General features: G+C 39.1%; 1 protein-coding gene across 1 annotated transcript; it reads right to left on the bottom strand.

The window, feature by feature from the left end:
- Positions 1-336: 336 nt before the first annotated feature.
- Positions 337-9,887, bottom strand: TLR2 (toll like receptor 2). Its single transcript, XM_073576390.1, has 3 exons — positions 9,876-9,887; positions 9,203-9,321; positions 337-3,985 (listed from the first exon to the last, which is right to left on the bottom strand). Exon 3 carries the CDS (start codon positions 3,976-3,978, stop codon positions 1,609-1,611), a length of 2,370 nt encoding a protein of 789 aa, XP_073432491.1. The 5' UTR covers positions 3,979-3,985; positions 9,203-9,321; positions 9,876-9,887; the 3' UTR covers positions 337-1,608.
- Between the last annotated feature and the right edge of the window lie 2,134 nt (positions 9,888-12,021).

Raw genomic sequence — 12,021 nt, 5'->3', positions numbered from 1 at the left:
CTACATGTACATAAGGCTTAGGCCTGGGTCACACTTGCAAGTGCAATGCGAGAAACTCGCAGGAGTCTCTCGCCTCAATACCCGGCACTCCCGCCAGCACTTGGGACCGGAGTGTGCGGCTGCATGTATTTCTATGCAGCTGAACGCTCCGGTCTGAACCACCAGCAGCAGTGTCGGGTATTGATGCGAGTCTCTCGCATTGCATTCGCAAGTGTCACCCCGGCCTAAGAATGAATGTTTAGGTGACAGCAAGTCAAACAAACATGGTCACAACCAACATTTTTCTAATACTATTACCGCTTTGCAGCTCTGCTCATTTTACGTAGAAGATATAAATTACCTTCAATGTCTTTATTAATTGCCATCCAGCCAGGTAAATGTTTCAAATGCAGACCCATTGAAGAGAACTATGGTAATTATGTGGCTTGTGAATTAGTAAAGAAGCACCATATTTCTTGGTAATGGCATCCACAAGAGATATAAAGCACCCCAACTCCAGGGTAAAAATACTTTACTTGCTCAGTTTCATGTTAGTGAAGATGGATATTTTAACACTCTGATTACACACAGCCTTTTTATCTCACATTTAATCTCTTGTTTAATTGTTGACTAGAAAAAATGTCTTTGATAAGAGATCAATATGTCATTTAGTGAAGCGCCTGTAATGCAGGAATAGAGAACAAAGACACTATGAGTTAATATGTTACTAAAGTCTGAGTGCAGAAACTTGGGCAAACTATTAAAGAACTTGTCATGCCGGTAAAAAGCTATTTGTATTCCGAACCTGAACTTCCTGAAAATTAAATGCTAAATATACAAATAACATAGCACGATTTCAAGATCTATGAAACAGGTTGTCTACGGTATGTGTAGAGAACAAGGATATTCAAAGGATATCACTAGGATATGCCATCAGTTTCTGATCTTTGGGATGCAATCTTTGAAGGTAGAAAAATTAGACACATTATATAGCCATCTTTCACCAGGACAAAGTAAGTAGTGAAACAAAATGGTTATGGTCTCTTGTTTGTTATCATAGTTTTGCAATTCAATTCTTGTCCATGATGTTTTTACTGGTGAACTATATTTTTTCATGCTTTATCAGTAAAACCTATACATACATTTACAGCACTGCAAAACTGCAGCAAAATGCAGAAACTCGTCCACTTAGAGTCAAGCAGGAATTCTTCCCATGAGGCCACAATGACTCATTCATCATGGGTTTTGTTAAATTTATCTACAACCTTTCCCTTCTCCTAGCTGTACTCATGGGAAATCTGTAATTTTTGCAGCCTATGTAACTATGTGCATGTAGTATTCAAAAACTTCAGGTTGTTCTTTTGTAAAATTCCCCATTAACTTTCACTATGTAAAGTTTCCGCTTAGATAGTGTTGTCTTCTTCTTGGAAGTATAACAACATATTTGGTACATTCTTCATTTGGAACATCTACAATATATTCCCTAAAAACTAACTTTATACAAACAGCTTCATACAAAAGCACATTTCTGTCTCTGCCCCTTGATTGAGGACAAAGACTTCCTTCTTGGTAAATAACATGTACAGATTACATTTTTGGTATGCATTGGATGTATATGTGTCCCTAACATTAAATAGTTGGCGCTATCTCTGGGTTTTCCTCTTGTTGCACTGCTGCTTTGAGTTTATCCCAAAAAATATGTTGTTCTTCTTCTTCTGATGGCCACTCAAGGTAGGTTTTTGTGTTCATGAGTTTTCTCAGTTTGCAGAATCTTTTTGGAATAGTTGCCTTTTCAATGGGTTCCAGGACAACCAAAATGGCAGTGTCATTGTTTTCATCAAAAAGACGAAAGTGGGAGAACTCCAGCTCATATTTGCACCACTCACTTTGGACAAAATGCTCTGATAAGATGAACAGGGTTTTATGGCTCCTCTCCATGGCATCAATGATATTGTCAATTATCCATTTGCCTGGAACAAAATCTCTTTTATGAATACATACTCTTAGTGGATGAGCTCCATTTTCTAGTTGTGGTATCATCATATTCTCAACCCACTCAGAGTCCCTTTCACTGTAGGATATGAATGCATCAAATGACATCACTCTCTCCGATACTCTTAAAGGCTTCCTTTTAGCTTTTAACCAGGCCCAGGTCATCTTTGCATACCAAATACAATGAAGACAGTGACAAAGCCATACAATAATAGCTATAACTAATATTGATACAATGCAGGAGACCGTCACAACTAATGTTCTGTGGCACATTAATATAGGGAGATGTGCGTCTTTAATCCGGTGACCTCGTACTGAAGGAGGAGAATCACATATATAGTTATCCGGCCAGCCAAGAAATATTTGGTTATGTTGTTTTGCCAAATCCACAAACTGACATGAACAAAAATAAATGTTGTACCCTGCATCCAATCTTGTCAAATTTGGGAAGTGTCCCAAATCTGATTGGAAAAAGTCATGGAGACTATTTGCCCTGATAACCAGTAAGATTAGGCTTGGTAAATAAGCATTTACAGGCAACATGGCCAATCTATTATCTGATATATAGAGTTCCTTCAAATTTGTTAAATTGGATGTAAATGTTTCCAGATGATTGGCGCTTACATCCAAAATCTCCAAAGTGACCGGAATGCAATTGTCGATCAGTTTTAACTTGCAATCTGAAATATTTAAATATAACAGATTCTTAGGCCAGATGCAGGAAGAAATAGTGGTGTCACCAAACATATTTTGACTTAAATCAATGTAAGTCAATGATGGAATTTTTGAAAGTGCTTTTGACACTCTGGTTAATGAAGATAAGAGATTTCTGCTCACGTTTAAAGTTTGTACAGAAGGCCAGGCCCCAAAACCTTCCAAATAACAGGTTGAACTTTCGAAAAACATGTCAGTGAGCACGTTCCCACTTAGATCAAGAAATTTCATCATCTTAAAGGATCGGGAAAATTCACAAGGCATGAGAAAAACTTTGCTGTCTGTGCAGGTGACACTTTCAATTGTATGTACTACCTTATAGACAGAACTGAAGTCTGTAAAAAGATAAAAATCTGGTATTTGCAGGTTCCTTATAATAATAGTTGATATGGATGAGTTCTCATCTTTGAGAATTGGAACAGTTCGTCCTGTTCCTGAAAGCGTACTGTCTTCCAAAGCAAAAGTGGTAACATTTTTGTAGGTATGTATAATTTCTATTAGCTTTGGTAAACTATCATCATTCAATGCACACTTTTTAATCATTAAAGTCCTCACTGTGGTATCATTGAGCAAAGCAAAAGCATCTGAATCCTGAATATTATTGAAAACCGTATTCCTAATTTCTAACCAGGTAGCCGAATGTGTAACATCACTTATTATTTCTGGAAGGAAAGTTAAATTTGAAGCAACAGTAACATGCCCTGTGTGTTCTATAGATTGTATGGTACCCTCTGTGTATAATTTGAGGTGTGACATATTTAAGTAGAGTTCGTCCAAGCTCAATACACCATCAAAGTCTTGTTTATAGAGGGCAGAAAATTCTAGGTTTCCAATTTTCAGATTCCTTAATGAGGGCAGAGTGGAGAACAAAGGCTTTTCACCAAGTAAAGTGTAGTGATTGCCCAGCAAGTTCAAATGTCTTAACTTGTGAAGACCTCCAAACCAATCTGGCGACAAGATAGGTAACTTGTTATAGGACAGATCCAATTCCTCAAGGTTTCGTAGTGACTGAAAAGAGTTATTGCTTATACTATGAATTTCATTTCCATATAGACAAAGTACTCTGAGGTTTTCATATGGCTTCAGCTCATCATCTGATATAGTTTGAATTAAATTGTTAGACAAGTCCAAGCCCTTCATTTGTCTTGGCAATGTAGAAGGGATAGAAGTCAACTGGAGTGAGGAGCAGTCACAAAAATCCATGTGGTCACAGTGACAGTCCTTTCCATCTTTTGAATGCGTTGCCCTCATGAAAGAGTAGATTAAGCAGAAATTCAATAGGTAATGCTTCATCTTTTTTCTAAAGACAAAGGAAAAAAATATATACATCATTAGAGTCACATATATATATGAGAAAACATATTAGTCTACAACACATCAAACATATTTTTCACAAACGGCTCCTAAAAGCACAAGTTGACCACATTTTGTAAAAAAAACTTTCAATAAGTCTTTTTGGATACTTCTGTATCTGTATTACAGATGTTCCATGGCTCTAGTACAGCGAGCCCAGGGACGAACATACCATTGGTGCAATCTATGCAGCCGTACAAAGGCCCAAGAGGTAAGGGGATCAATTTCCACCTCCAAAGCAGGTAGAATTGTGCATTATGATGAGCTATTGGACTGCAAATGGCCCATATATTGTCCTTACACAGTTTCCCTTTTCTGGCTGTGTCTGGTCCAGAGCTAGCCCATAGCCTGTATTTGTCCATATTGCAACTCTGCATGTCATCATCTTTATATGAAGGAGAGGTTTTTTTCCTTCAAAGACACCATGAGAAAGAAATGGTGGCATGTTTTATAGCATGCCACATTGCAGGGTTACATTACCCAAGGAGTAAATCCATTGAGAATACAATACTTCTCAGAAGTGCCATATGGCGGAAACAGAATGACTACAGCTCCATAAGATAAAGCAATAGGCACTCTGTGTGCCACCATATAGCAACTGATATGTGCATTAGAGTAGACCACTACAGCAAATTGTAGCAAATTTAAGATTTTTTTTTTTACTTTTTTCTTTTCTTTTAAACGAATATCTTAAAACATGACAAATCACATATATACCTCGTATTTTTAGAACAAGGCCACTGTTTTGCTTAGAAAAACTCCCTACAAAGTGCTGTTAGAAACACACATAAACATGACATGTGAATCCATCTAAAGACTGGTTGGAATAAGTTCTTATCACTTAGGATTGTACACACTATTATACCTGGAAAATAAAAGCTCAATTCTTCATTCATATTCAGTGTTTTGTTTGTTTTTTTTTTAAAGAGAATCTGTCACCAGGTAAAAAGTAACCAGATTTTGCTTACTTTATTCCCTTGGCTCCCCTGAGTATCCCATTTTTTATTTTCAAATTGGTAATTCAGATCCAGATTATGGGCCTTTTTATTTAGTGCTATTTTTGTGGTTTTTACTAAGGTGGGTAGGCTCACAGGGTAATTATGCAGAGCAGTCTTAAAACACGCGCAAATATAATCCTGTGAGCCACACCCCCTTGTAAAGTCCCCCAAAAAATCTTTGGAATCATTCAGCGGGTTTAAAAAAAAAAAAAGAAAAAATGGGGACAGCAAGAAAAAAATAAGAGCAAAAACTAATCACTTATGACCAGTCCCCCTTAAGTCATTTTTCTTTTTTATCTTTAATAATAAAGTAATATTTTTGAATATGATGCATGCTAATTCATGAATTTTGCACAAAATAAAAAAATCTTCTTTATTTTTGTATTTTACTATTTTGTCTTTTTAGCACCTTTCTAGAGCAAAAAGTCGCATGATCCATCGACATGTCATGCACTCTAACAATCACACAAAAAAAATGGTTTACAAAATATCACATCCACCCCCGGGAAGAAGGAAGGGAACTGAAGTACAATTTGTCCAAAAATGTTGTTGTTTTTTTAAATTTTGCTAAAAAAGAATCAGTCACACATCAGAATTACATAAAAAAAACTGTCATAATGGCAAACAGAAAAAAAGCAGACAAATAATTTGAAACTAGATTTCAAAATAGGCACAACTGAAAAGAATTTGGCTCAAAACAAAAAAAAGTCTTTTAACCCCTTCGCACCCGAGCCTGTTTTTGCCTTCGTGACCGGGCCAAATTTTTCAAATCTGACCAGTGTCACTTTATGAGGTCATAACTCTAGAACGCTTCAACGGATCCTACTGATTCTGACATTGTTTTCTCATGACATATTGTACTTCATGATGGTGGTAAAAATTTTTAGATATGATCTGTGCTTATTTGTTAAAAAAATCAAAATTTGGCGAAAATTTAGAAAATTTTGCAATTTTCAAACTTTTAATTTTTATGCCCTTAAATCAGAGAGTGATATCGCACAAAATAGTTAATAAATAACATTTCCCACATGTCTACTTTACATCTGCACAATTTTGGAAACATAATTTTTTTTTTTAGGAAGTTATAAGGGTTAAAAGTTGACCAGCGATTTCTCATTTTTACAACAAAATTTGCAACACCATTTTTTTTAGGGACCACCTCACATTTGAAGTGAGTTTGGGGGGTCAATATGACAGAAAATACCCAAAAGTGACACCATTCTAAAAACTGCACCTCTCCATGTACTCAAAACCACATTCAAGAAGTTTATTAACCCTTCAGGTGCTTCACATGAATGAATGGAATATGGAAGGAAAAAATAAACATTTAACTTTTTTTCACAAACATTTTACTTCAAAACCATTTTTTTTTATTTTCACAAGTGTAAAAAGAGAAAATGAACCACAAAATTTTTTGTGCAATTTCTCCCGAATACGCCGATACCCCGTATGTGGGGCTAAACCACTGTTTGAGCACACGGCAGAGGTCAGAACGGAAGGAGTGCCGTTTGACTTTTTCAATGCAGAATTGGCTGGAATTGAGATCGGATGCCATGTCGCATTTGGAGAGCCCCTGATGTACCTAAACAGTGGAAACCCCCCACAAGTGACCCCATTTTGGAAACTAGACCCCCCAAGGAACTTATCTAGATGTGTGGTGAGCACTTTGAACCCCCAAGTGTTTCAGTAAAGTTTATAATGTAGAGGCGTGAAAATAAAAAAAATCATTTTTTTTCCACAAAAATGATCTTTTAGCCCCCAATTTTTATTTTCACAAGGGTAACAGGAGAAATTGGACCCTAAGAGCTGTTGTCCAATTTGTCCTGAGTACGGTAGTACCCCATATGTGGAAGAAAACTACTGTTTGGGCACACGGTGGGGCTCGGAAGGGAAGTAGTGACGTTCTGAAATGCAGACTTTGATGGAATGGTCTGCGGGTGTCATGTCGCGTTTGCAGAGCCCCTGATGTACCTAAACAGTGGAAACCCCCCACAAGTGACCCCATTTTGGAAACTAGACCCCCAAAGGAACTTATCTAGATAGTGGTGAGCACTTTGAACCCCCAAGTGTTTCAGTAAAGTTTATAATGTAGAGGCGTGAAAATAAAAAAATCATTTTTTTTCCACAAAAATGATCTTTTAGCCCCCAATTTTTATTTTCACAAGGGTAACAGGAGAAATTGGACCCTAAGAGTTGTTGTCCAATTTGTCCTGAGTACGCTGGTACCCCATATGTGGGAGAAAACTACTGTTTGGGCACACGGTGGGGCTCGGAAGGGAAGTAGTGACGTTCTGGAATGCAGACTTTGATGGAATGGTCTGCGGGCGTCATATTGCATTTACAGAGCCCCTGATGTACCTAAACAGTGGAAACCCCCAATTCTAATTCCAACCCTAACCCCAACACACCCCTAACCATAACCCTAACCAAAAACCTAACACCAACACACCCATAACCTTAATCCCAGCCCTAGCCCTAACCCTAGCCCTAACCTGTGTACCTGCTTTTTTTTTCTTTACTTTTTTTATTTTTGTGACAAAATCGCTGCCCTGCGATCTGACTCATAGTAATGCCACTTCTCCTCTGATCTCACACTGACAGATGATCAGAGGAGAAGCAGCGTTACTATGTGACAAGATCGCTGCCTGGCACATAATAACGTGACTTCTCCTCTGATCTCACAATGACAGATGATCAGAGGAGAAGCAGCGTTACTGTGTGACAAGATCGCTGCCTGGCACAGCTGTGCCAGGCAGTGATCAGCTGTGCCAGGCAGCGATCTAGTCACACAGTAACGCTGCTTCACCTCTGATCATCGGTCAGTGTTAGATCAGAGGAGAAGCCGCGTTACAATGAGTGAGATCGCCGGGAAACAAGCAGCTTTCCCAGCGATCGCTCCCATTGGCTGCTGTGACGCTGACGTCATCAGGACCTGAACCAATCAGGTCTCGACGACGTCGGGGGTCCCAACATGCATTGTGCACCGGGATCCCCGCGTTGTAAGGTATGTGGGGGTCCCGGGGGGCACAAAACCGCCGACAGTAGATAAACGTCGGCGCTGCACAAAGCCCAGCAAGCGCCAACGTTTATCTACTGTGGGCGGTCGGGAAGAGGTTAAAACAGCAACAAGTAGACTAAACACTCTATGTGACTGCAGACTTGTGAATCCTCAAATCACACACACTTTGCGCTATGGGGATTCTCTGGTGCACATGACCACAAAAATGATATCTGTATACATGCGGCGGTCACATGCTGACTAGACTTCATGAAAGTGGATTGAGTGAAACCGGACACATCTAGTCAGAATGTGTCACATACTTGCAGTCACATTACTCCTGGCACCGGATAATCACAAGTGCTAGGATTCACAAGTCTGCAGTCACTCTATGTACCCCAAGGCTGGACAACCCCTTTAATCTTTTGTGCACCTATTGCAAACTATAAACATGACACGTAGAGAGGGGTTTACAATGGAGGACCTTTATAGCATAATGACATCATGGAGGGCTGCAGCCCTGCTCTATGTAGCAGATATGCTCACTTGCTATGAGCGTCGACCACCAGGCGGCGCTCATAGCGATCCAGCAAGGGAAACCACAGGGGTCGTCTGCTGACCCCAGGTTGTCATGCCAACCGATCGACGACCCGATAATCAGCCAAAGTGCCATTACCCTTCACTTTGCTGAACAGGACTTTTTTTTCTATCTTAGATGACTATAGAAATGTATCCAAGTGATCAAGCAGCTGACTTGCGGGCAGAAGTAACCCACTGGTACGAAAACTTGCAGAAAGATCAGATGAACCAACAGCCCCAACTTCAGGAATTTGGGCAGAGTAGTCGTAAAGGAGATTTTCCTGGTAAGCATTTTTTTGTTTTTTATACTGGCGCATGAAGTTTTGCTGTAAATGAAAGCCTGCATTGATCCCATCAATTGAATATGCGAAAACTAAAATGTGCAGTCAAGTACGGTATATGGAAGATTTGGAAAGAACTGTGACTGCACATACAGAGTCACTTCGGCAAAGAAAGAACAAGCACCCTTGATTTCACTGATTTTTCCTAATGATTGAATAATTTAATAGAAATTTCAAAATAAAACATTTTCTTCATCAAGTGAAATCAGAATAATCAGTAATAGAATTCTTCAACTTGGGTGTCTTACCTTTTAAAATGCACACGCAGTATTATTCTCCTGTCTGTGCTGCAGATATTAGCCCTAATAGGAAATTTTACTCCAGAAAGTATGATTGTTCCAGTAATCCAGTTATTTTCACAGATGTCCTATAGAAAAAAAAAAGTATACGGTACTGTGATCTAAATCTACTTTTCATGCATAAATACAGTAATATTCTTTATCCTGATGTCAATATTGCTTGATAGATGCCGGATTATCAAATAATCTACATCATGGAGTGTCGTAATCTAGATAAGAAGTTCAAATCTGCTGCTTTCACTTTTAGTTTAGATGACGAGCTCTCTGTAGCTCCGATCACTGCTCATCATTATTTAGGTGCCCATTTAGATGTCAATCACTGACAGTGACATTTAAATGACAAGCTCCCACTAAGTTCACAGTCTTTTCTGGATGGTAACAGACAATGCCGAGCTGTTGTCGATGTCCTTGAGATCTACTTTAGTGCACTCCCAAATTTTGCATGTCTTGTGCTGAAAATCACTACACTACACTACAGTCAGGCTGAGAACCCAAGCTGTTATGTGGCAAGGGTAGGGTAAAGCATGTGCTGATGTGATCTGCCTCCTGTACACACTGCAGCGACAGTGCACACAGAGGACAGAGCCGGCCACCCCTTAAATGTCACCTAGTCCTTACTTACCACAAGCCAGGGGCAGGTACAGGGGTGACTGCCCCATTCTCTGTAGGAACAGCTGCTTACGTGTTGTGTCAGACAGCTCTGGAGTTGTGTGGAGCCTACACCACAGCACAGCCCATACTTCACTGGGGCGGGACAGAGCTGATTTCTACTTATTACTGGGAAATCCCAGATAGTGCAATGCTGTAAGGGTGGTGCTGACACAACTCTGAGTCTTGATGCTGAGCCAAGTGTGAGACAAGTTTAGAATATCTCTCAGCTCCTGGTAGATATGTTCTAGGCTAGATTAGATGCTGCAGCCAAAAGTTCCCATACTAAAAGAAAAACTGAAGAACTTCAAAAAAGCCTTCTTGATATTGGCCTATGTAAAAACCCCAAACGGCTGCTAAACTGAAAAGTGTCTGCAATAACTAATGCTGGTGCAGAATAAATATGGTGCCTGTCAACAGTTTTTAGGACCTTCTTATGTTGGCAGAGCTAATCAATACTAGCATTTTACTTACACACAAGTTTTGATCAAAAATCAGCTGGAGTTAGATATACTAAATTCATTAACTTGATGATGACCACACACCCTAAATTTATAGCATGTGGCCGGAGTGGGTGTATGGTGCTGAAGAAGCGGAGACCTCACCATACCAGGCAGATGCCCACTATGTGACACAGTGGACATCTGCACATATCACACATATTTGGTGTCACCATGTCATTTTTAATATGTTGAACTCCAAAAAGAAAGAAAAAGAGAAAATAGAAAACTTGTTTTGATTGGAAAACCTCTTTAAGACTGAACTATTATCTTATGCACCGGACATAGTAGGTTTTGCTGCTCCAGACAGTCAATCATGTCAACTTACCATAGAGACCTATGAAGTTTGGTTTATCCAGTCTTTAATTTCCAATATAATTTTGTGTTTCAGTCCTTGATGCAAACTCGTCACTTACGATAAAGGGAAAAAATTGGAGTAAGGCTTTTGCGCACTGTTTAATGTGTATACTGGGAACAAGATCTGTTTACAATCTACTGTCCCGTCTAATGTGACCTTACTAACGCTGCTTGAACATGTTTGTGTTTCACTGTTCATGTATGGACAGTGATTCCGAGACCAGCTGCGGCTCTCCTGACCCAAACTCAACAGCCTTAATAAGAACAGGAGATTTGGGGGTAAAACAAGGATCAGGCATGCTGGTTTTCAACACATCCAAACCTTTTGTTTTGCTGGCATATGTGTCTAGAACTAGGTTGGGCAATTAATTTTCCCAAGGGGCCACTTCGTGAGACGAGGTTGTGGAGTGTTGAACTTAACTCTGCTCTTCTTTTCAAGTGTCTTATTACTGTGGTAGAATGTTAAGGGGATTAACATTTTACCAGCAAATTTACATTTTTTTCAAAATGAAATTTACAGCTATGATTTTTCACAGAACTGTTCAGGTTTGAAGTAACTTTGAGGGACCTGTATGTCAGAAAACTGACTAAAGTGTTCTATTACATCTCCTGTAATCTTGTTATAGGCCATGAATACTTCTTTCCAGAAAGGCTTTATTTTATGACAAGCCCACCATGTGTGAGCGCACTGTTTTTTGATTCACAGAGTCAACACATGCCAGACATGGGAGAAAAACAATTATGTAGTTTTATCGGGTACTGGTACCAACTTGCCAATATCTTGTATTTTTTTTTCTTTAGCATAGCCAGCTGATGACATTTTATGGGTGAACAGATACTGTTTTTGTTAATCTTCTTCAGAGAGGGTGGTGCCAAGATCCATCTTCCAAGCATGTATAAAGTTTGGGTCAGTTAGTGAAGATTGGTTTAGAGAACCATTGATATGGGAGATTAGATGAGATGGAGCAGTATTCTGTAAAAATAATCCCTAAAATCAGGTTGATAAAAGTTGTGTTAAGTGCCATCCCCCTCTTTTTTTTTGTAAGTTTATGAAAGAATGTAATTGTTCATATTCCATCCCGGTAAGTTTTTTGTGGGAGATTTAAATTCTGCATTTCCTCAAAAAGTAGAATATCATCTCCTTTTAAAACATGACATATACCGTACATAAATCAGTATTAATGTTCGAATGGAGAAACGTATTCCTTAATAGGCCTGGGGGAACTCTTGGTTGGAGAATATGGAAGTTTAGGAATTGGAGAA

Source organism: Dendrobates tinctorius, unplaced genomic scaffold, assembly GCF_039654945.1.
Source record: "Dendrobates tinctorius isolate UK_male_01 unplaced genomic scaffold, ASM3965494v1 ptg000008l, whole genome shotgun sequence".
Lineage (NCBI taxonomy): Eukaryota > Metazoa > Chordata > Amphibia > Anura > Dendrobatidae > Dendrobates > Dendrobates tinctorius.
Note: the sequence above shows the minus strand (reverse complement) of the source record. Positions and strands in the feature narration are given on the sequence as shown.